The following is a 26,172-nucleotide window of genomic DNA, read 5'->3' on the forward strand; positions in this document are numbered from 1 at the left end:
CCCTTCCCATCTTTTTCTCCTCCCCCCACCCTTATCATCCCTACCTCTCCGGGAGGAAGTTTTGTCCCTTTTTCTGTATTTACCCAGCCCTTCACCTACAGCACCTTGGATTGATCTCCATTCCATCAAACACCTCACTCCACCACTGCCCCCTTCCTTATAAGGGCAACCTCTCCCTTTGGCTTCTTCTTAGCAGAGACACCCAACACACACACACACACACACACACGCACACGCACACACACACACACACACGCACACGCACACGCACACACACACGCAGAGTCCCCACTCTGTCAGCTCCCTCCAGCTCTCCAACTTTAAACACATTGTGTATACTTCTTTTTCTCACCCCCTCCCTGAACAATCACTCCCAAACCCACTGCAGTCTGACCTTAAAACCCTATCACTCAGATGACACCACCCCCACCAAAATCACCAATTGTATTAGTTTCCTGCGATTAACATGAGTGGCTTAAAACAACGGAAATTTATTCTCCTACAGTCCTAGTGGTCAGAGTCCAAAATTAAGGTGTCAACAGGGCCACGTTCCCTTTGAATGCTCTTCAGGAGAATCCCTCCTTGCGTCTCTGAGCTTCTGGTGGCTCCAAATATTCCCTGACTTGTGGCAACATCACCTTAATCCCTGCCTCTGACAGCACATGGCCTTCTCTGGGTCTCTGTCTGTCCTTTCCCATCTCTTATGCAGATGCTCTAATTGGATTTGGGACCCACCCTAATCCAGTATGCTCTTATCTTGATCTTTACTTTAGTTACATCGCAAAGACCTTACTTGCAAATAAGATCACATTCTGAGGTTCCGGATAGACATGAATTTTGGGGGGCAGAGGACACTATTCAACCCACTACACTGGTAAATTCCAATTGTCAAGCCCTATGGGCATTGCTCAGCAGCTCTGTGCAACATTTGTTTTCGTTATTCAAAACTGAAAGAGCTTTATGTTTCCTACGGATATTTTAGATGCTAGGAGCATATTCAGGGGAAATTTAAATATAGAAAAATTGAAAGAAAGCAAAAACACCCACAAACGTACAACTCAGAGATTGATCAGATTAACATTTTGGATTACATTTTTCTACACACATCTGCAAGCACACTCACAAGTGCACACACATTACTGCAAAATGGCAATGTATGGAAAGTAGACTATACTTTTCTTATTCTGCTTTTTCACCTAACACTGTGGCATGGACAACCCGCCAAGTCAGTAAACACATACCTGTTCATTCAGTAAATAGGTGCTTGGGTTTACCACCTGACAGGCACTTTTTCCAGAGCCTGAGATCCATCAGTGAATAAAACACACAGGGTCTAGACATTTAGTCTAAGGAAACGATGTTGCAAAAGTTTCTGCCCTCAAGGAGCTTACATTCTGACCCAGAACCAACAGACAATAAAAAGGTCCCATAATAACCAATCCCTTTGACACTGAAAGTGAAAAGTGCTACAGGAAAAGCAAACAGTGGCACAAGGAAGACTGAGGTGAATTCTGGGTGGCAATGACTGCAATTTTAAAAGGGGGGCAAATTTAGTCCTCAGTAAGAAGGTGATCTTGGCGCAAAGAGTTGAAGACCCACAAAATATTGGAAAATCATTTTTAATGGCCACTTAGTTTCCATTGATTATATCTGCAATGGTATGTTTAAACAGTGCTTATGGGCAGACATTGAGATTGTTTCTAATTTTTCACTATTATAAGAGAGGCTGCAATATATCCCCTGCATACAATTGATGGATGTTTGCATTATTGTTTCCTTAGAATAAAAGTCTAGACCCTGAATTGCTGATCCAAAGCAGCTAATCACTCCTAAATTGTGAGGCCTCCTGTTAGCTGCCCTCCAGGAAGACCCTGTCAGTTACACTGCCCATAACATGCACGTTCACAGTTCCACTGCCTCTCCCAACACACACACTCCACATACTATATTTGCCATTCATTTCTAATTGCGCCAACTTTAGAGTAAAAAAATGTTATTATATTTGCATTGCTTTTACTTGGTTGAACAGTCTTTCCATATGCTTTTTAGCTCTGTGCATTTCTTCTCTTATAAACTCCTTATTCATTTCCTATGATCTTTTTTTTCCCCCCTGTGGAGGTATTTATTGCTTTTGTAAATTGGGAATAAATATGTTATGTGTTGCAAATATTTTTCCTGGTTTGTCTTCTTACTTTTTTAACAAACATTTAAAATTTTTGTACTGACAAAAATACCAGTCTTTGAAAATAGTTTCTGGATTCCTATCATGGTTAGAGAGGCTTTCTCAACTCTTACAATTACAAAAATACATCTTCTACGCCTTCTGTAGGGTTTCTTTTTTTTCTTGGCATTTAAATCCTTAATCCACTTGGAATTTATTCTGATATAAGCAATAAGGAAGGGACTCACCACTTTTCAACCAAGTGGGCTTACGGTTGTCCCCACAGCGCGTGCCGAATAATGCCCCCTTTTTCTGAGCCCGGGGCTGGAGTCCCACTTGGCTTCCTGCCCTGCTCTCTCCTCCTGCCCCTCACACCTCTTATCCCTTCCTCTGCCCCTCCTCCCGCTGCTCCTCTACTTCTGACTTCTTAATGTAATTAGTTTCCAGGATCCTCTCTTCTATATTCTCTTCTCACTTTGCACAGCGCCCCCCAGGAGCTTCTATCCATACCCACAATTGCAGCTACCCCTTGTGCGCACCGATAAACTTCCAAACCTGGAGCCCAGGGTGGGGGGAGGACGAAAAGATGGGAAGGGGGTATTGGAGACATCCTTCGAAGGCTTTCTGTGGTGAAGGAGCTTCAATCTGGCTCCTTTTCCAGGGTGAATTTCAAGAAAACCATACTTCAGCAGACCCACTGAATTAAATCAACATCTAACAATGCAAATAACTGAACGCAGCAAAATCAAAGACCAGGCAAAAGTTTTTAAATTTTTTTAAGCGTTTTCAAGCTTCAGCCCCACACACTCAATTTCCCACCCACCTCTCAACCGAACCAGCCCAAACCGGCATCACACTCTAACTTCATGCCTCCAGGACCGTCCTGCCGTTCCCCAGATGATCTCCGGCCCACACCCCTCCAACTGCTGCTAATCTCCAAATGATGTTAATTCTGCTTCTAATTCAACCCTAAATCCACTGCCACCTCTTCATCCTCATGACTGCTCCCTTAATCCAGCACCTTGCTGTTTCTCCACCTTGCTGGCACCCTGTATCCGGAATTCAGCAAATCCAGCCTGTGGCCTCTTTTTGTACTGCTCATGAGTTAGGATTAGTGTTACATTTTTTAAGGGTTATCAGAAGTTCTTTAAAAAACAAAGAAGAATATGCAACTGACACTTATGTTGCCTACAAAGACTAAACTATTTACTACTGGCCCTTTACAGAAAGTTTGCCAACGCTTCTCTCTAATCTGTACTCCACATGACCACCCTCCAGAGGGGTCTTTCTAAAATACATAAAATATCAATCATATCACTCCCCATTTTAAGACCAGTCTCCATAGCCTGGTATAGAAGACTTCGGGGTCCAGCCTGGCTCTCATCCACTGCACTCCTAGCTCCCGCCATTTCCCCCACACATGCTTTATTCCAGGATCTCTGTCATTCCCAAAGAAAGCTGCTTCATCCCTTCAAGCCTTTCACACATGCTGTTCCTGCTTTTCAAGTGCCCCACCATCCCAGCTTTTGTCTGTCAGGAAGCGAACACACACTCGCCAATTCCTTGAGCAAACCCATCCTCTTCTCCACCCAAGATAGATTTAGGTTTGAGCTTCTTGATACCTTCCCAGTACCCCTTTCCCTTGTCTCTGTTTTCACATCATCTTTTAATTTGTTGCTTACTTCTGACCAGAGAAATTCCTTCCCAGTGAGGTCTTTTTAGAGCTCAGTAGTAGACCTCACATGGCACGATGCCCTGCATTTTAAATTGCCTCCTTTAATCAAGAGCGCTGAAGCAAATTTACCACATTCTTTTGATTCAAGGGAGAAAAAAAGAAAGTAAAGTAAAATAAAAGTGAGCCAGATCTGATAGACCATCTAGGGACTCTAAATAACCATGAACTATTTGAGTAGGTAATTTTTTTAAGTTTCGGTAAAACATATGTAACATAAAATTTACCATTTTAAACGCTTTTAAGTGTACAATTCAATAGCTTTTAAGTACACTCACAATGTTGTGCAACTGGGACCACTAACCATTTCCAGAATTTTTTTATCATCACAAACAAATGACTCCCCATTCTCTCCCCCCAAACCCTGGTAACCTCTATTCTACTTTCTCTCTCCATGCATTTGTCTCTCCTAGGTACCTCATATAAGTGGAATCATACAGTATTTGTTCTTTCATATCTGACTTATTTCACCTAACATAATGTTTTCATTTCAAACCCCAACAGTGGGGGTTTAGTTACAATTTTCTCAAATTCCTTAAATCACACAACTAGAAGGGTCTCAATGTTTTGTTTGAAAATTCCTTTTCTTTTTGATTATAGAAGTGATATAAACTCATTCTAGAAAATTTGGAAAAAACAGAATATTTAAAAGAAAATTTTAAAGCACCCATAAGCCACCCGCTCAGAGTTACCCTGTTAACATCTGTGTGCTTGTCCTTCCAACTTTTGATTTTTGCACCTGCGTCTGAGATCTCTCCTGCTCTCCTACTGGTTTTCTGAAAGGCATTAAAAGTTCTTAAAGTGCTTTTCGAACGTTTCCCCTAGTCAGTGGAAGCATCACCCAGAGAATTCATATATAATTTGAAATGCAACAAATTCCCATCAGGAGAACATTTATACTGGCCAGAGCACCCCAGCAACCTTCCCCGGAGGAGCGCTGCCCCTAAAACTCGACAACAGGATCCCAGTGACTCAAGGATCAGACCCCTCCCAGCTTGTGCCTCTGTCACTTGCTATGATTTCTTTTACGTTAAATTTCAACACTAGGCTGTTTTACACCTTAGCTTGTTTCATGTCAATTGATCAACTTTCTAAAAGAGAGAGGAAAAAAAGAAAGAGAGGGATGAGAAACAGCTGGCTTTGTCACATTTACTTTAAGACCCACATTTACTTTAAGCCAAAATCCCGTAAAGCAACTCATGAAGGAAATCATAGGGATGCTCGGCGTTGCTCCTCCCGTCCCCTTGCCCCTTGTCCAGCACTCCAAAGGCGGCAGGGAGTTCCTCCGCATTCCCTCTGGTCAAGCCACCCGCACGACCAAGCACAAGGAGCAGCACGTGTGGAGGGTGGGTCTGACCATGTGACCGCTGCGCATGCGTGGCCTGGGAAGGGGGCGGGGCGGGCGGGTGGCCAGCGGCCAGTTTCTGAGTCGCCGAGGGGGCGAGAAGTCGGTAGTGTCAAAGGCTGCGCAGGATCCCAGGGAGACATGTCCACTTTCCCGAGTGCAGCTGCTCAGCAGCTCAGAATGCTCTTGCAAATGCAATTCAGATCCGCTCTCAAATCCACACCGGGGATTCCAGGCACGAAAGGAACGTTAAGAACCATCGTTAAAGTCCCCTTCTATATTTCCCTTACGTGCATTTGCATTCCTGCTGAGAGGTGCTGAGCCTCGCTCACTGCTCAGACCTGGGAGGCCCCCCTCTCCCTCATGCAAGGCTCCCCGCGATTGCTCCAGACTGCAGCCTGGAGGCTCGGGCCTCCTTCTGCGCACTCCACACCTGCATCCTCATTGGGCCTCACCCTTCCTGCCCCTTGGGACTCCTCCTCCAGTGTCTTCTACTCCCCACGTCCTTTCACATGTCACTGGCTTTGTGGTTTCTCTCGATCTTGTGCCTGCCCCTACCCTGGGCCCCTGTTAAGCAAGAGGCCCAGCCTTACCTCCCACTGCCCAGAGGCAACCTTCTCCTTTCTCCTCTTTCCATCTCTGGCTGGACCTAAGAATTAAACCAACATGGAATCATAGGAGAAAAGCACACACCTGTACATGGGAGCCTAACTGAAGAGTACAGGCAGAACAGGTGACCACAGCAGGAAGCTGTCACACCATTCAAAGAGACAATGTGTGAAGAATTGGCAAGACAAGGGAGTTTGGGCTATGGGTAAGAAAAAGTGAAGAAGTGACGGGGAAGATGTGGGTTGGTTTAACAAGGTTTATCCACATAGCCTTCTCAGCCCCAAATTCCCTGTCTCTGGTGGTGAGAGTGTCTTCCATCCTCTTGGTACAGGAAGGGCACCTTTCACATGGGAGATTTATCTCCAGCTTTCCGGAGAACAGAGGGGCTTGGGGGCCTTCTTGCACTAGCTCTTTTGTAAGTACCTTTACTTCAAAATAATCAATATGCCAAAGTGGCATGATTGGGGGTGACATATTCTGACACCCCTCCCCATCTTCCCATGGATGCACCTTGCCGGCAGCCACTGCCTCTTCTACAGGGATACCTTTAAAGGCCACCTACCCACCTCACTCCCCAGGAGGTTTGGCTTTCTTTGTTTGGTTTCATTTTTACCTGTTTTAAAAAGGCACTTAAGTAACATATGCATTTACATTTTCCCCAACACCAAACCCCAAGCATTCCATTAACCACATGCTAGTTCATTGTAGACACCATCCTCAAACAGTCCGTCTTCTCTCCCTGCTCTTTCCCATGCTGGTCCCTCCGATGACACTTCCTTCTCCGTTTCAGTATGGCTGCCCGAAAAATGAGAGATAAGGCTGTGTTTGATAATAGACACAAAATACATAATGACTAAAACATGATCTTTTTCTTTCTTGTTTCTAGTCAGATGGCAGCTCTTTGCCACTGACTCGGGACCCAGGCCTCTCCACCACCTTCTGACTCCACCATCTTCCATAGAAGGGGCAGGGGTGTAGAAGGGGGCACATCCTCTATTTAAGGCCTTGGCCCAGCAAGACACACCAGCTCCAGACAGGCCAGGACTCTGCCCTGGCCACCCCTCAATGCAAAGGAAACTTGGAAATGTGGCCCAGTCCTGAGCTAGAAAAAGAGGAAAAAAAACAACAACAAAAAAAAGAATTTGGAGGATCAATTGGCAGGTTCCCAGGACTACCCAGAGCACTTGTCTCTACTCACTCATTAACTGTTCAGACAGGACGCTCCAGGTCAGGATAAATGCCTGGATTTGAAAGTTATGGCCCAGCCAGAAAAAGCAGGAAAACAGCTTCAAATTGGGGGTGGGGAGAGGGGGGCAGGAGGAGGGTTGTATGTTTCCTCTTTGACATTTTAAAGTATGAAATATCACTGAAGGCTGTTAAAAGTCGGCTAATCTGACAAGCCCTCTTCTTTGGGTTGGAAAGACTGAAGGACTTGGGGACACAGGGCTCAGGTGGCTCTGTACAGCAGGAGAGCTTACCACCCGAGTCAAGGCAAAACCATTCACCAGGTCCACCTGGGCCCTTGTGTCTTGCAAACAAAGTCTCCCCACTGTGGTGGGTTTGAGCCCCGAGTTCATCCCACATGAAGTCAGATTTATAGACTCCCAACCAGGGCAAAATTAGTAGCATGAGCTCAGGCACGACCACTCCGAGCCACACACATCCATCCCCGCCTTGTAGGGGTGCTGGCTTCTGCTTCCATCCAGATGCCCCACCCACCTCCTTCCCATCCTGACCTCAGCTGCTTCCCTTTGACTCCTGTCCTGGTCTCTTTGTTGGAAGAAGAAAAAGAACAAGCAGAGTTTCTCTTTTACAAATGAAGGCTATTGAGGGCAGTGATCTCAAAGTCAAGGTTGTCAAACCCAATAGCAGGTTCTGCAGAACAAGTGTTGTGTCTTCCTTGTGCTGAAATATAACAATAGATCTATGGGATTGATTTTTAAGGAAACTAACCAACCATGAACAAGGTTAATCTGTAAGTGAAATTGGTACCACTCAGGTCCTCTTTGCAACTATCTTCTTATTCGGGTAAATGTTTTCTCAACAGACTGTGTTTCTCCTTTAACCCAGGAGTACACGTAGTTACCACAGAGAAAATGCATGGTACAGCCAAAGACTCAGAACGAAAGCCTAGGGAAAGAAACGGCTTATAAAACTTTTAGGAAGCTTTAAAATTATTGACTGAACAAGTACTTTCATACAGTGGCTAATGTGTTTACTAGCAGTATCATTTCCAAATTTCCCTTTGCACTCAGATTCTAGAAGAGTTTTCCTAATGCACTGTTAGCTAACAACTGTACCAATGCATGAGTCATGAAGGCCGTCAGAAAGGAAATAACCACGAGCCAAAACTGCAGATGTTCCATGTTGAGGCAGAAACCAAATAAAACGTGTAACACATAGAAAGAGAGAGAACATTTCCCCCCACACCTTTTTTTTTAACCTTGGCATTAAATCAACCATTAGAGTATAATGCGTGCATACTTACCAACAAAAACCAGAATTTTTATTTCCCGGCTCTGAAATTCGAGACACAATTTAAAGAGCTCACTCAAAATTCTTGCCCTGTATAAGGTGAATACCAGCACAGGCACAATTTAAGACAAAGGAATATTTATTATATGTCTGTTCCATGCAAGCACATAGCACATACATGGTTTCATTCAACTTTATAAAAACCCTATAAATTGGATATCATGATCACCATTTTGTAAATGTGGAAACTCAGGCTCAGTGAATTCAGATAGTTTATTAGTCTACTCAAGCTGCCGTAACAGAATGCCAAAGTGGGGGGTGGGGCTGGAGGTTTAAGATTAAGAAGCTGGCAGGATTCCTTTCTGGCCACCTTGCTTGGATTGGAAGACCTCTCTTCCTGGTTTGCAGATGGCCACCTTCTAACTGTGTCTTTGCACGGCCTTCCCTGGTGCACACCCAGGTGTCTCTCCCTCTTCTTATAAGGACACCTGTTCTATCAGGGCTTCACACTTAATGTTAGTTATTTCCTTAAAGGCCCTATCTCCAAATACAATCACATCGGGGGTTAAGTCTTCAACACAGATTGGGGCAGGGGGGAGCACAATTCAGCCCATAACAGATAGCATGTCCAAGAGCCCACAATTGCTAAGTGGCAGAACCAAGACTGTCTGAATTGAAACATTTCTTTATCCAGGGTGTGCTGCCTCTCCATGTGATGGCATCACAGATAGAATGGGAAGACATCCCATGTAGGGGCTGACTCTTAGAACTTGCTGGAGGGAGACAGTTTCACAGCAGTAAACTCTGTCCTGGTGGGAAGGGTGAGGAAGTATTCACATGAGCTAGATTATAAGGCACAAGGGTCCAAGTCAACTAAAGGCCTGTCTAGAGATGCCAAATAAAAATGGCTTCATCTATTCTGTTAAAAGCTACACAAATGCTATTTGGTTTCACTACCATACACCATACACAGTGTGGTTTCCATGATCCCAAAAGAACCAGCATTTCATTCCATTTTTCTTTTCTTTCCTCCAAACCACCAGCTAACGTCCTGGAAGGCGACTCCATGGATCAAGATGTTGAGAGCCCTGTGGCCATTCACCAGCCAAAGTTGCCTAAGCAGGCCAGGGACGACCTGCCAAGACACATAAGCCGAGACCGGACCAAAAGGAAAATCCAGAGGTACGTGCGGAAGGATGGAAAATGCAACGTCCATCATGGCAATGTGCGGGAGACCTACCGCTACCTGACAGATATCTTCACCACCTTAGTAGATCTCAAGTGGAGATTCAACCTATTGATTTTTGTCATGGTTTACACAGTGACATGGCTCTTTTTTGGGATGATCTGGTGGCTAATCGCATACATCCGAGGAGATATGGACCATATAGAGGACCCTTCATGGACTCCCTGTGTCACCAACCTTAATGGGTTCGTCTCTGCTTTTTTATTCTCAATAGAGACAGAAACCACCATCGGTTATGGCTACCGGGTCATCACGGACAAGTGCCCAGAGGGAATTATTCTCCTCTTAATCCAATCTGTGCTGGGGTCCATTGTCAATGCATTCATGGTGGGATGCATGTTTGTAAAAATATCACAACCCAAGAAGAGGGCAGAGACCCTGGTTTTTTCCACCCATGCGGTGATCTCCATGAGGGATGGGAAACTGTGCCTGATGTTCCGAGTAGGGGATCTCAGGAATTCCCACATCGTTGAGGCTTCCATCCGAGCCAAGTTGATCAAGTCCAAACAGACCTCAGAGGGTGAGTTCATCCCCTTGAACCAAACAGATATCAATGTAGGGTATTACACCGGGGATGACCGCCTGTTTCTGGTATCACCACTCATCATCAGCCACGAAATTAACCAACAGAGTCCTTTCTGGGAGATCTCCAAAGCCCAGCTGCCCAAAGAGGAATTGGAAATTGTGGTCATCCTAGAAGGAATGGTGGAAGCTACAGGTAAGGTGTAATCCATCCTGGGTTATCTGTGGGATCAATGCTCATTTTAAGCTGGACCTGACATACTTATTTATGATAAAATATGAAAATTGAGTTTCATTCACTATTGACTCCACCCCCTTGTTTCATGAAATAATATGCCTATGTGTCCTATAACCTTGGTGTACCCTCCAAGAAGCCTAACTATTTAACTTTTTAAAAGCTTTTGGAAAATAAACCAATAAACAATTTTTCGAAAGCACCACTTACTATATTTTAAATTTCCAAATATTTCCTTAAATTAAAATCTTATCTGTCTCCAAAGCACTTTTTAAGTGGCTCTAAAACATTGGTTAATTTAAATACTTGAGGTTATTTACTGGCAAGCCAGGAGAAAAAGTTAAGCCTTTCGAAGGAAGCCTGACAAATTGCTTTAATAAAAATGCAATTTCACCCCTTCTTTGGAAGCCATTTGCAAGAACTGTAGCACTGACTCTTCTTTTATATCAAGTGCAGGCAAGGTGTCTTTCCACATACTCTACCTGCTGAACCCCCAGCTGACATAACATTGTAGACCCAGTAAATAATTCAAGCAGGAAAGGAAAAAATTGAAGAACCATTCATCACAATCCCTTCCTCTGTTAATGGCTGATCATTGGTGTGTTCTTGGGAAAATGATCTGTCCTCAAAATAGAGAAATGGTCTGTTTTTATTAATGTCTTCACTCGTATCTGAACTTTATGCATGTTATACATCCCGATAGCAAAGCAGTTTCTGCCCATATTCATCGGTAACATTCCACAAAATAGATCCCTACATTCTGACTTAAGCTAAGAACAGTGCCCCACAAGGAAAGTATAAACTGGAACCCAAATTCATTATTTTCTTTCCTGTTCTTTGGAGTTATCAATATTAGACTTAAAATCCTCTTTAGATAAGCAAGCTGCCCTTCTGTACTTTGAAGTCTGCAACCTGAGGCTCAGGGTTCATCTATATAATCTGAAAATGCACGGCCAACAGCCCAGCCCCGGATTCTTCTTCAACCCATAACCTGATCTTGGTCAACCTTGAAAGTCGTTGGTCCCCTGTTTCCATTTCCCGGTACCCAACAGGCAAAGTCATAACCTCTAACTAACTTCTCTTAGAGTGGTGGAAACTTTTGGGCTAGGTTTTTTTAAATGCAGCAAACAATGAAAATGTGAGTAAAAGTCTTTGTATGGAGCTCAGTGATTGGCATGTGCTTCTTTCCATAAAACAAAAGGAACATGGACCTAATTTGAAACAGCTTAAAGAATAACAAAATAATTCATGTGGAATACTAAGAGCTGCTCATGTGAACGGGGCTATCTGTGCCTTAAGCCTGACTTTCCCATGTACCCCTGAGGCAATGATTGTGTGCGGGGAGGAGGAAGAAGAGAGAGAAGAAGGAAGGGGAGGAGAGAGGGGAGGATACAATCCAAACGGGGACCTCTGTCATTTCCTCGCAGACCAGAAACTTCTCCCACCTCGGCTGAGCACAGGGACTCTGGATCCCCCTACTGGTGGCCACTGTGGTACAGCCATCGGCAGCATCAACTGACCATTCAAGATGCGGTTTTAATATTAGATTTCTCGCTATTAATGATGTACTATATGTTGGCTAATTGAATGTAAATTTAAAAAAAAAAAGGATTACTCACTATAAATTCTCCCAGTAGGACATGAGGCGGGGGGGGGGGGGGGTGGACAAGCCTTGTTATCATTGTATTTCTGAGTTCAAGAAGTAAAAGCCACTGGAGATGTACCCTCTGGTTATTGGTGTTAATCTGAGCTTCAAATTGCAGGAGCTGAGCTTTGTGTTCCCTCAAACCAAAGCCCAATCTCAAAAAACAAATGAATCCAGAATAAGCAAATTATCTTTGTAATGTCCCTGAGTTGGAATTCTCCCTGGGGCATACCCTGTCTTTCTGATGACAGCTTGTTATGAGTGAGGCTTTCTAAAGGGAAGAACATTGTTTTCTTGGTAATTAACAGTGATACTTGCCTCTGAGCATTCAGCAGTCTTTCTTACTGCTTTCTTAGAGAAAAGTTGGTAGTTGCCAGCAAAAAAGAATCAAAACACTGTTCCTGGGAAAGTCAACTACTGTTAATTTTCTTTAAAAAAATAGTTTTCTAATTTCTGTTAAGTGGAGGGAAGAGTATTCTAGAAAGTTCTGGGTTTGTCTGGAAGCTGGATATGTCTTGATCTTTTCCTGATGAGATTCATACAGTTCAGTACTTCCATAACATCTGATCTCTTCAACTTCAGCGGGATGCTTTTTCTTTGTGAATGAAAAGCACAAATGGGATTTATGGATACTAAACAGGCCCTTGAGGGATGATGGAGGGAATGCTCCAGGGAGTCAAAGCCACAGGAAAAAAATAAATGTGGACCGAATGCACACCAAGGAAAACAAATTCATAAGAATCTAATTATTCATTGTAGGGCTAGATGGGAAATCAGAAGCCTTGAAAACAGCAAGCTGACACAAAACAATTTCCGTTTTATTTATTCCTTTCCAAAATGTCTTAGTTAACCTTAAACCACTATCACTGATCCCAATTAGCAGTCCTCTTCCAAGGATGAGCCCCACACCGCAAACTCACCACAATGCTCTCTTCCTGTCATGCATGTTGTGGTTACACAGTGATCCCAATATGGTGCTTTCTGGAAATCTGAGCTATCCTGCAGTGACCTGAGTATCCACCAGGGTCCTTCAGTCTGCTGAGCACCCTGACCTAACATAGGTCAGTTGGTGTTCCGTTGACACATTATATTCTCAGGATAGCTGTACGGCAGCAAGCCCGCTTTGTCACATCACTTAGAGTCAGGCACGTTTTTAGCAAATGAAAGTAAGCTCCTTGAAGGCAGGACATGAGTCTTGCCCAACTTTAATGCCCTAACATTCTGGCCCCAGTCCTCTAGCCTCATAAAAGACAGACTCACAAAAGACCCACAAAAGACCTACAAAAGATAGAGCCACATCCTTGGTGGATGGCTTTAGTCTGGTCCAGCCCAGAGTCAGAGGGATGTACACGGTGACCTCTCAAGAACCTTCCAGTCATGTGATTCTATTTTTGAAAACGAATCAAACCCTGGAAAATTCTGACACCAGCCACCCAGACATCTGGGAACTGGCCGCGTCTCATCCTGCAAATATATTTTTAAAGGGGGCCCTTTATGTTCCTGACACATGGGCAATTTTGAGATAGTGATGTTTACAGAAGGGTTCACAGCTACGTAAACAAACATGCTCAGCAGCTGTGGCAAATGTGCTTTAAAATAGTAAAGCATTCATATAGACTGTTATTTATAGAGGGCAAATTGGCCTGGAGGCTAGATGACAGCTACACAGAGCTGGGCCTGTTGCCAGCCAGCTCCTCACTATAGCCTTTCTGATTGATGAACTTCCATATTTACCCCCAACGATTATGCAACTATGACAAGCAGCCCTTTCCAACACCTCAGCAAATGTGCCTCGTTAGTTAGGATGAATCCCCATTAAGCTTTTTTTTTTTTACACTTTTTATTATGGAAATCATAAAACTTATACAAGAGTAGACCAAATAGTATAATTAACTCCCATGTACCCATCATTCAATTTCTAGAATTCTCAATTCACAATCAAACTTGTTCCATCTATACTACCACTCACTAACTGCCCCTGGCATCGGATCATTTGATCTACACATCTTTCCGTGTGTGTTTCTAAAAGACAAGGCTTCTAAAGCATAATCAATTGCTTTCAAATCTGCTTGTTTGAATCGGGATCCAGAGGAGGCTAACACGCTGTGACTGGGATCTCGTTCAAGCCTCTTAATCTCTGAGCTCCACCTCCATCTCTGGGTTTGTTTGTTTTTTTTTCTTCAACTTTTTCTCAAGAGAACTTCCGGAAAATTTAAATACTGCACAGAAAACTGGGGAAATTGGAGGATGGGAAGAAGCCAAGTCAATGCAGATATACTAACACTACAGATGAGGAAACAGGGCTGACAGCCCAGCAGCCTGCGTCTGTCGGTTACCGAGGAGAGGAGTGTGCATCAGAAGCCCAGGAAGGCAAACCGGAGGTAGGCGCCAGCAAACCGGAAGTCGGAAATGGGAAGTGGGGGAGGGCGAATCGGAAGGAGTTTCCGTCCTTCACCACAGGAAAATTCAGCTCTGTCTCTAGAGAAACGTGCATGTGAAGAGGGTTTTGTCACAAAAAAATCACACCACAGATCACAGGAGTTCTGAGTTGCAAGGAATCTTCACCCAGCTCTTTACAGATGAGAAAATGGAGACCCAAGCAAGATGAGTTGCTAGCAAGACTAGACTAGTACTTGGCTAAAGTCAAATGGCTGCTGGGAAAGTAGGAACTTGAAACCCAAGATCGCTGACATTTACAGCCTCCAAGTCCAGTGCTCTTTGCATGGGGAAAGCTGTTGGTTCATGAAAATTCAATAGAGAAGTGCACCCAAAGAAAATGTCTGTTTAGTGTGCAAACAAGCTGTTTTCCCTTTTCCTCTACTATTAGTTCCTATTTTTCTTTAAGGTGTCTCTGTTGGTCTCCAATGTTACCGGTTCATTTTTAAAAACTCTTTATGCATTCACATGAATTTTTAACAGCCATATATTAAAATGAAATGTGCCACAAAACAGTTCTGCAATCCAAACCAAGTAAGCAATGTCTACACAAATACCCCTGGAAGAGTATGAGGTTCTGTCAGATCTGATTTCCAAGTACCATTATTCTTTCCTGTGATCAAAATGCCATTTCACTATAATAGAGGAGCATATGAGATCACAGATTTTGAAAAGGTGGCATTTTGCAGATAAGATGGTTGAGTGTTAGCATTACAGTACTCTTAAGCTATTTCTAGTAATGATACTTCATACCCATTACATTTTTCAAATCTTATTTTCTCCTTTTGATAAGTTACAGCTAATCTCTCCATTGACAAGTCATTATCTCAGGATTTACCATCTTTGTCTTAAGAGTTATAACCCCAACTACCTAGCCCAGGAAAAAAATTAATTGATGTGATCTGAACTTGGGTGAAACCCTCCTGGTAAATCTATATAAATAGGAATAAAAAAAAAAAACTTCAAGGACACATGAATTCATTTTTCCTATGTAGAAATCTACCATTCATCATCATCAAGAAGTCCAACTATCCTTTCTTCCTTGAGGATTAGGTTCAAGTGATTTATTCAGGGCTTCTTTCCAAAATGTCTACCTCAATATCCAGTAGTGTCATTGGCTGGATAAAAACTGATGATAATTGCTCCCCAAATAGGGTAAACTTTCTGTGGTCCTCAGTAGTCTGAGGACACTGTGTACTGATTCTCCAAATGTCCTAACAATCTGAGGTTGGATGCTGTAGAACACACAGAGTTTTAAGCTTTCCACAAGCCCTCTAAAAGGAAGAATACTATAACTCTGTTAAATATTATAACTCCATTAAATATTTCCCATAATTTAGGAGGCATGTAGGGTCCCATAATTTAGATGGTAGTACATCAAAGTCACCATATATTATTGTGATTGTGATTGACAAAATACAAAAAATTGACAAAACTGACAAAATATTTTTCATTATTAAAACACCTATACCAGACAATCCATTGATCTGCCTTTTCTAAATAGGCCATGAGGAGCTACTGAAATAGATGTCCCGTAGAAATTAATGATGGACACACAATACATACAATTTAGATTCAAACCCAAGAAAAAAATTGAATTAGCATCTAAAAGTTACCTCTGGCCCAAACTCTAAAGTCAATACTCATGTTGGGAAGAAATAGCACTATTCAGATTAAGACATGAGTCAAATAGTGTGAAGCCTCTAATTAGCATATCCTTAAATAAATGGAGTTTTATTATTTCCTAGGGCATCCTATAATATGGCCAGAGACAGCATGGTGCCAGTGAAACAGTTCCACTGGACAATTTCTAATGACCAGGAGAGAATCACTGGGAAAAACCATGTAAATTATTCACACAACATACACACACACTACACACTGAGCTAAACAAACAGCCAGAGGTGGTGCTTCTCCAGTTAAGCATGCCCATCCTCTTCTCTCTTTCACACACCCACTTGCAAATTCTCTTTGTTATATTAATTGTTTAGTATGCCTCTTTTTTAAAAGTAATCTCTCTCAGCTATAGGTAAGCTTAAGTGCTTCTTGGTGTTGTTTATAGTGCCAGCCATCATGGGTTCAAACCACAGTTGCTCCATTCACTGGCTTCCTTAATCTCTCAATGCCTCAAGATTTCTTCCACACTAAAATTGAAGTAATAGTGGTACCTACCTCACAGGTGACCTTTTGACTTCCTGATTCTATGAGAGCAGATCATTTCTTCCCCCATAGAATGCACAGGTGAAAGGCCACAGAGAGCAAAACTTTGAGAGGATGGGAAGCCTGGCAGTCCAAAGGGCCAAACATGGAGAGTTGGCTTCATTGTTTTCAGGGACCATGCAGCTGATGCCTTGACAGGATAACAAATGACCCTCTGAAGGCCCTCTGAATAGTCAAAATGGCAAATATTAACTTGTGATAGCCAGTTCAAGAAATGCATACTCACAACCGAGAGTAAATGCCAACCTGGACTCTGCCCCAGTTACTTACCATGAATTACAAATCAATGGGATGTGAATTAATGAGGATCACTGGACTCAGAAGAGCCTTTGCATTCCTATAGATAGTAACATTTCATCATTATAATTTCTGCCCAAAGTGGACATGAATATAGATTATTCTCGGGTCTTCTAAGGCAAGGGCTCAGTGAGGACAAGGCCAATAGTCTGCATCTGAAAACAGTATTTCTATGTTCCCAGTTCTCCTCCTAGGAGGTTTCTCATAAGAACTCTAAGGTATTGGGTGATGTCCCGATTTGGAGAATGTATTTTGTGCTGTTAACTCAACTCCACTAAATTATATTGACTTACATAATAATTCCTTAGAGATACTTCCGCTTTAAACTATGGATCTACTCCAACAAAACGGTCAGTTCACCCTTAAATGATGCGGGGATTTGAGGCACTGACTCCCCATGCAGTTGAAAATCCATGTATAATTTTGACTCTCCAAAATATAACTACTGATAGCCTACTTTTGAACAGAAGCCTTACCAATAACATAGTTGATGAACATATATTTTTATATGTTATATGTAATATACTGTATTCTTATGATAAAGTAAGCTAGAAAAAAGAAAATGTTAAGGAAATCATAAGGAAGAGAAAATACATTTACAGTACTATACTGTAAAAAAAATCCACATATAAGTGGACCCACATACTCCAAACCTGTGTTGTTCAAGGGTAAAATGTAAATAGTAATTTCTGTGTAGCCAACTCCATTGTTCTTTATTGACTAAGAAGAGTGATGAAGATATTGTAGCAGTCCACTTTCCATAAGTTATGCTTCAGTAACAAACAACCCTAAGTGTTTAAAACACAAAAGCTTATTTCTCATTCACATTACATGTGAGCTACAGCTCTGTCCACATCGTGTTTACTCCAGGATGCAAATTGAAGGAGCAAGCAGCCCTATGTAGGATATGCCGTTCTCATGGCAGGGAGAAAAAAGAGAAATGGCAGGATGCCTCAATACTGCTCATCATTTATTAGTCAAAGCAAATCATATGGCAGTGATTGATATCCATGGAATGGGGAAATATAGTTGCCTCATAGGACGTGGAATAAACAATTGAGAACAGAATAATACAATTTACCACAGATAACCAAGTGGTTTTGAAAACCAGGAGACTGAATTAAAACCTTTTTGAGTTAAGGTCTAAAATCGACAGTAGTCATTAGTGTTGTGTACCAAATATGTCCAGCTTTCATCCTTCCAGACACATGTTTGGATCACATTTCCCTGCTCCTGTTGAACATGGCCACAGGATGCACATTCTTCCAGAAGTATACACCTAAGCCATGCATATCACTCTGGTGGAAAATTCACAAGCCAATATGTAATGTTCCCTTCATTTTCTATGGTACTCAAAGTACATGTCACAGTGGCGCTTCTGTCATCCTGGACTGTTGACTGGCTTCAAAGAGTAGACCCCTTCCCCTGTCAAGTCACTTGGATCATGTAGCATGACTGAGAAATAACCTCATGTTATTGGTTAATATTGGGTTAAGCCACTGAAATTTGGGTTGTTTATTACCATGGCGAAATCTAGCCTATCTTGTCTGATATAAAATATCACACTAATATTTTGACAAGTTGGCTGTTGTACGTTGCTAACAGCTCTGGATTAGCCATGAATTAAATATGTAACTAGTTACTTTGCAGAACTTCCCCTCCCCCCCTTTAAGTTCTCCCTTCACAGGCCAAGGCTTTCAGATCAGCCCAGCTGACTTCAAATTCTGTCTCTACTCCTGACTATCAATGAAATTGGGTACATCATATTCCTTAATTTCACCAAACCTCTTTTTCCATTCTGAAAAGTGAGAATGATACATCTACAACAATATTCCATGAGATAAGACATGGAAGTCATTCATCATGGGTGCTATACTAGTGCATAGTAAGTGCTCAATAAATTTAGAGAGTGAATCTGTAATTCTGCGAATCATGCTATTCTCATCCATCATTCCTGTAGTGCCTATCAGATACCAATTACTTTAGTAGGTGCTTTGCACAAAGATTATTTTCAATCTTCAAAAAACTTCTAAAAGGTAGGTATCATCCTCATTTAACAAACGAGGAGTTGGCTCTCGAGTGGGGAGTTAGAGAGTAACTTTCCCAAGATCACCCAGCCGGTGAAGCGATAAAGCTAGGATTCACTCTCAGAGCTGCCCACCTCCCCATTCTATCTGCCCCATGCCTCTCCAGAGGAGGCACGGTACACACAGTCACATTTAAAGGGGTGGTTATAGGGCGCCTGGGTGGCTCAGTCGTTAAGCGTCTGCCTTCGGCTCAGGTCATGATCCCAGGGTCCTGGGATCGAGCCCCACATCGGGCTCCCTGCTCGGCGGGAAGCCTGCTTCTCCCTCTCCCACTGCCCCTGCTTGTGTTCCCTCTCTCGCTGTGTCTCTCTCTGTCAGATAAATAAAATCTTTAAAGAAATAAAATAAAAATAAATAAATAAATAAATAAATAAAGGGGTGGTTATTGATTCAAGTTCATTAGTACACTGACAATTATGGCTCAATGATACATTCTCTTCTGATTAGTGGCTTTGGTTTGCCCATCACGCTCACCTCACCTGACCATAAAAGGCAGGGGCGATCTGCTCTTGCATAACATGTGGCACTGTGTCTCCTGAAAGGGCACCTACTGGCTCATACTCCAGATTCCGCCCAATTCATTGTTATCAGGTGACCATGCCAGTTGATGCTCTGGGCCAACCCCATCCAAAACAACCTGATGCCATGCCAAGTATAACCCAAAGTGTAATCAAGCAGTCAGCTCACAAACCCTTAGGGAAGGAAAAAATACAGTTTAATATTGAAAGGGAAGAATCAATTTTGATTCTGAACTCCCTGCCAGAAAGTACAATAATAAAAAGATTTAGGCTTTGACTAGCCTAATTAAACTTTGCTGGGGCTTCCATTTCATTGCAAACTGTCCAACAAGAGTCTTTTTGGGGTTTGATGATGATGATGATAATTTTTCTCTAGTCACTGAGGTCATCCTTAGAAGATTTTAATTAAACTTTTGCTGAGTAAATACATTTCCTTTTACATTTTCTCAAGCACATTTTATATAGGGTGACTATTAATAGAAATCTGTGAAAGCCAGTGGTTGAGGAGGGGCTGATGAGTGATGGCATTAGAGGAAAACCCAAAATGGGAGCACTGAGGACACAAAGCTAAATGTTGAGTCTAAAGTGTATTGAGGAGGGCACGTGCTGTGATGAGCACTGGGTGTTATGCTTAACTAATGAATCATTGAACACTACATCAAAAACTAATTATGTACTATACAGTGGCTAACTGAACATAATAAAAAAAATAAAGTGAATTAATGCCCTGTTCACAGTGGCCCCAAATTAAGTATGTTTAATACAACACAGAGAGCTAAAGTAGCAGTAAAGTATTAGTCCTTTATTTGCTTTAGATACTTGGTTTTCTATATTGTCTGTTTCTCCAAAGTTGGAAAAGTTGTTAAACTTTGGGGGAACAAAAATGATGCTGGTCCATAACTCTTGCAGATGTTTTTAAGAGTCCACAAGGTCCAATAAGGGGCAAGAAAGATTTCCAAACACCTCCCTGAGTCTTTCCAGCATGATTCCTTTGTGTTCACCCAGAGGGACCTCAGCATGTTCAGTCTTACCTGAAGACTCCCTGTCAGCCCCCATAGCTAGGGGAAGAAAGAGGCCACATTTGTTAAGCCAACAGCAGATGACTGTATTTGGAGGCAGGCAACTTGATTGGCCATGGACAAACCAGGCCAAGAGCAAGGAAGGGCAGGGTTGTTTCCAGTACAACTTTGCAGCCTCCACTGCTGTGGGGATCTGGCACAGAGTTGCACCCTGTGTTTGGTGGATGAATTAGCAAAAGCTCCCCTGTAGCTGGAAATGGCCTTTCTGACACTGAAGAGGCTAGCTGAGGGCACCATAAATTCCCATGTCAGCAAAGCAAGGTGTCCTGTATTGCCACATTGAAGGGTAGAATGACACTGTGGCATTTCTTTCCTTGAGTTCAGTCTGATATGTGCTAAACCTGGTAGAAGGGGGCATCTCATGAGTAATGAGCATCCATTATCTGGGGAGGCAATAGTCTGGTGGACAGGAGACAGAAAAGATATTAGGTAAACTTGTGCAGTTGTTTTCACTGTATCTCACATGTCCTACCCTAGGGTCTCTTCTTAGGATGAGACAAAATTCACAGATGGATCCAAGGAGTATGCATTTAAATTTAAATGGTTAGTCTGTTCATGTTCCCATCTACCAAAATCTACTTTCTCCTCTCTCTTTGATCTAACAACACTTCTCCTAAATAACAACCTGGCCTCAAACTTAGTTGAGAAAATGGAAGCAATCGGGATGGATCGCTGATCCTCCCTCACACAGCCATATCTACCACCCTGCCTGGGCCATTCACCCCTGTCTGTCTTCGCTCCTATTCTTGGAGAGCCCTGCTCAACCCAGGGCCAACTCTGGATCCCACCCCTTCAGTCTACTCAGAGATTTTTGGACTGCACCATCTTTCTCTTTCTTCCATCAACAATTTTTTTCTTAACAGTCTATTCCCATCAATATAAAAACATTCCCTGATCTCTGCCATCTTCAAAAACAAACAAAAACAAAACTATACGTCTGTTGGCACCATGGTCCTCTCCAGTACTGTCCCATTCCCTGACTCTCTTTCTCACATTACTTCTAGAAGGGATCATCTGTCATCCCCACGACCATCTTTTAACTTTTCATCCTAAATGGGCTTCTGTTCCTAGCACACCACTGAAACTCCCTGGCAATATCCAGCCTGTTAGTTCCAAAGGCCACCCCTCTGTTCCTGTTCTACTTGGCCTTTCCACCTAATGACCACTGCCTCTCAGCGATAGGTAACACTAATATTTTGACAAGTTGGCTGTTGTACATTGTTTGATTTTCTCCAACCTTTCTCCCCTGGTGTTTATCACTTCTGCTTTCCCTCCTTCTTCAGTGAAAGCTCCTTTCCATCCTCTGCTTCAACCTATTTCTTCTTGCCTCAGAGCATATTCTATCTGGAGTCCTGTTGTCCACTTTCCCTCTGAGCCATTTCAGCCACGCCCTTGACTTCAATGACCATCTTTTTTTGCATGTGACATCAAATTTCTATCTCTGGCCTGAACCTCTCCCCTGAGTTCTGCACTCAGAAATCCAGCTGCATACATGGCATCCCTATTTAGATGCCTAACAAGCCTTCACAACTAATGTGGCCAAAGCAGAAACTAGAGATTCTAGAATCCACTACAATTTCTTCCCCTCTCAATCTTATCCATGTTCATAAATGTCATCATCAGTCATTCAGTGACTTACACCAAAAACTGCAGCAGCATACTTGATTCATCTCATTCCCTTATAGATATGACTTCCAAAAATATGTCTACGTCTATGGCTACCACCCCAGATTAAATTGTCATATGTGGAGGGAACGACATTCAACGGAGTCTCCCTGCTTTACTCTGACCATCCTACAAAAGCTCATTTTGCACATAGTATCTAGAGTGCTTTTACTAAATGTTAACCAGAGCAAGTCATTCCCATGCTTACAGTGCTCCAAAATATTCCCACGGCACTTGGAAAAATCCAGATTCCTTGCCATAGCCTACAAGGTCCATCTAGCCCATCTCCAGCCTGCTTCTCTGCTTTTACCTCCAACCACTTTCCCACCTGACTCACCATGCTGTAGCCGCATGGGTTCTCCACTCTGAGCACAAGGAATCTTCCACCAGTAGGTCTTCTCCAACCACCTGATAGAAACCAGCTTCAATCACTGTGCATACATTGTGTGGAACGTGTCACCAGCTGACATTATCTGGTTATGTGTTTATTATCAATCAGAATGTAAGTTCCAGGAGAGCAGTGCCTCATGCTGTTCTTTGCTGTACTCCCGGTACCTGGGATAATTCCTGGACCATAGTAGGCATTGGGTAAATATGTAGGTGCCAGAATAAATGAGTGGAGGAATGAATAAAATATCCTATATGGTCACAAACCAGATTGGTCCCTTAAGCACTAGCAAAAGTCTGGAATCACTTAAAATTGCAAAAAAAAAAAAAAAAAAAAAAAAAAATCCACCTGGCCATGGTCAGCTTAAAGCCTCTGCCTCCTGATATCGAGACTCACTCTGGGAACCAGCTCCAACCACCCATTCTCAGTCTTCTTCAGGGCTCCCTTCCATTATCTGCTATAGACAATTTCAGTGGCTCAGGGTGCCTGGGTGGCTCAGGCAGTTAAGTGTCTGACTCTTTGTTTCAGCACAGGTCATGATCTCAGGGTCATGAGATCAAGCCCTGCGTCAGGCTCTGAGCCGGATGTGGAGCCTGCTTGCGATTCTCTCTCTCAAATAAATAAATCTTTGGGGGGAAAAAAAGAAAATTTCAATGGCTCCCTAGGGCTCTGTCCTAAGCTCTGATCACTTCTTTCTGCACATCCTCCCAAAGTAACCTATCCCTGACTCTTGGCCTCACCTCATATCAGTGGGCAGTGTTTCCCACAGGTACAGCCCCACACCTGTCTCCTGAGCTACAGACCCAAGCAGCTAACTATGTCCTGGACACCTCCATCTGGGTGGCTCTCAGGTCTCTTATACATAACTTGTCCTAAATTCATATCTGCTCCCTCTTCTGTAGTCCACACTTTGATGAATAAAACCACTAGTTTCCCAGTTTCCCAGGTCAGAAAACTGGCTGTCATTTTACACTACCCCCTCCATTGCGCACTGCAGCTTTCGCTCTCCCAACCATTTCCCTGACCTCTGACTGCTGCTAGCCCATAGGGCTCCTTTGTGCAAAAGAGGAAAAGGCATCCCTCCTCAAGACACTCTACTGCCATCTGCTGGGAAATTTCTGTAACAAACAAATTTGTACTTAGATGTGATGAGTTGTGCAGTGTACAACCTGCACAACCATATGTGGCAGCCGTGGCAGCCCTTGTCCATTCCTTCTCATACCTGTCTGGAGTATCCAAATGTTCTCTCCTCTTCATCATCTTGGCCACTGCATTGATTTACAGCACCACTCCCATCCCTTGGAATATTACCTGTTTCCGTACCGTCTTCCCTAAATGTAGACTCTTGTTTCTATAATCCTCTCCTTACAATTGTCAGAAGACACTTTGTGACCTCCAAATACCATCCCCTAACTCCCCAGTTCAAACATTCTCAGCAGTTTCTGAGTAGTTGAAGAATAAAGACCAATCTTTTGTATGTCTCAGTCATGCACCTGTCTAGGTGCCCTGTCACTTTCCCCACCACCTGCCTATGCAGCTGAAATTCCTGAACACACTGTGGGTTATTTTGCCTCTGGACTGCACATGTGCTATGACATTCTATCCATCTAGGATATATTCCTCCATTTTTATCTTTCTGATAACTCCTACTCATCCACCAAATTTCCCTGCAAATGCTGCCCCCCACCACCAACCATGAAAACTTCATGACTGCTTCCTCTACATTTCCACACATTTCCATCATGTCTATTGTATTGTGGGTGATTGGCTACATGGCTGGGTGCCCCCAACAGACTCCACATTTTTGAGAATGAAGATTGTGCTTTTTCTTCTATTCTCAGCAACTAGCACAATTTGGCACATGACAGGTGCTCAAAAAAAGGGATGAATGCATAAATGATTTTTTAAAAAGCAAGGTCTAGCCTTCCCAAATGTGTCTCAGATTCTCTGAAGCATTTCATCTTCACCTGGCACCATGTTATCTCAACTCTACCAAGAGCCAAGGGCTACATCTCCCTTCCCTATGAGGCTGTTATATCGCTTAATTTAAAAATTAAAGACACATTTTATTTAAAAAGTCTGTTTATTCTATAGGATTCTGTCCCCACCCAACATTTAGCATGCATCTTATAAACTCCATCTGATACAGAAAACGAATAACTTAAAGCAGAGATCCAAAAGGTAAGCTTGTCCTAGAATTTGCTCTCTTATTGCACAAGAGCTCTGCCAAATAGAAATAACCCTAAGTCCCTTCCGAAAGCGGGTCTGGTCCACTGGAGACTCTCTGGGGCCGGGAGCGTGGACTTCTCGAGCAAGTGTCTCTCATGACTTTCATCCCACCTCATTCCACACACAGAGACTTCCCTCTGATATTCTCTGGTTCCACTCTCAAGCCTCCTCCCCTCTGCCAAGGGAATAAGCAAGGCTCTCAGAAAAGCAAAGTGTGGGAAAGAGTGACCCTTTTCCTAAGTTTCTATCAAGAAGGGTCTCACTAGACAACACTTCCTCGCTACAGTTAGGAAGGATGAGGGGGCGATGCTGAATCAGGACATACCACCACACCCCTGACACCTCCTAAGAGGCCTTTCTGGAAGTAAAAACTGAGTGGGCAAGGTGTCTTAAGCTGATGTGTATTCAGTCTGCAGGCAAGAAATTTCCAGAAACTTCCATGTGCCCAGAATTGTGCAAAGTTAGGAAAACACAGTCTTGTCTTTAGGGAACTCACATTTTAGAGCAGGATTTGGAAAAATGTTTTCTTTAAAGGGCCCAGTAGTAAATATTTTAGTCTTTGTGACATCTCTGTCACAATGACTCAACTCTGCTGCCATTGCATGAAAGCAGCCATAGGCAATAAGAGTAAAAAGGATTGTGGCTGTGTCTCAATAAAACTTTATTTATGGACACATAATTTTCACATGGCATAAAATATTCTTCTTTGGGGTTTTGCCAACCATTTGGAAAGGTCAAAACGACTCTTAGCTCTCCCCCGTTCTAGACATTGAGACAGACACACACAAATCACAATATGATACAAAATGGAATACTGTACATAAAGGGAACATTTTAAATGGAAAGGTGGGACAGTGTACATGAGCTCTGCTCTGGTAATCCCAGTCAGAACTGCACTTCAGACATACTCCACATCCTCACTGTGGCAAGCATGACACCTCCCTGGAAAAGGAGAAGCCGCCATAATCCATGGAAAGATGAAATCATTCGCATCTGCATCCCCCAGAATGAGAACACAATAAGGAGCAGAGGTTTCCTGACCGTAGAGAGAGAGCTAAAATTATCTTCTGTTCAAAAGGAGAGATTCATCAGTAAACAGTACTATTATTATCATGTTTTAAAGAAAAAAATAAAAAGACATGAGCAGTTTTGTTTAACGAGAGTTTGCACTGACTCTCCGTTTCCTTGTTTGCTTGCTCTATTTTGCTCTTGGGTGAAAAGTACTCCCACTATTTCAAGTTTTCTGACTCTTCTCATAGTAACATGTATTCTTAACATCAGTC

At 42.8% G+C, this 26,172-nt stretch overlaps 1 protein-coding gene across 1 annotated transcript in view; it reads left to right on the plus strand.

Moving 5' to 3' along the window:
* The first annotated feature begins 9,371 nt into the window (after window positions 1–9,371).
* The window catches only part of KCNJ6 (potassium inwardly rectifying channel subfamily J member 6), a 75,289-nt gene continuing 58,488 nt past the window's right edge, over window positions 9,372–26,172 (plus strand). Inside the window, exon 1 of the mRNA XM_025871432.2 lies at window positions 9,372–10,286. Coding sequence (XP_025727217.2) covers window positions 9,389–10,286 — 898 coding nt within the window. The 5' untranslated portion in view covers window positions 9,372–9,388. The remainder of the gene's footprint in view (window positions 10,287–26,172) is intronic.

The sequence above is a fragment of the Callorhinus ursinus genome, unplaced genomic scaffold, assembly GCF_003265705.2.
Source record: "Callorhinus ursinus isolate GAN/ISIS: 27379988/994484 unplaced genomic scaffold, GSC_fseal_2.0 scaffold1, whole genome shotgun sequence".
NCBI lineage: Eukaryota > Metazoa > Chordata > Mammalia > Carnivora > Otariidae > Callorhinus > Callorhinus ursinus.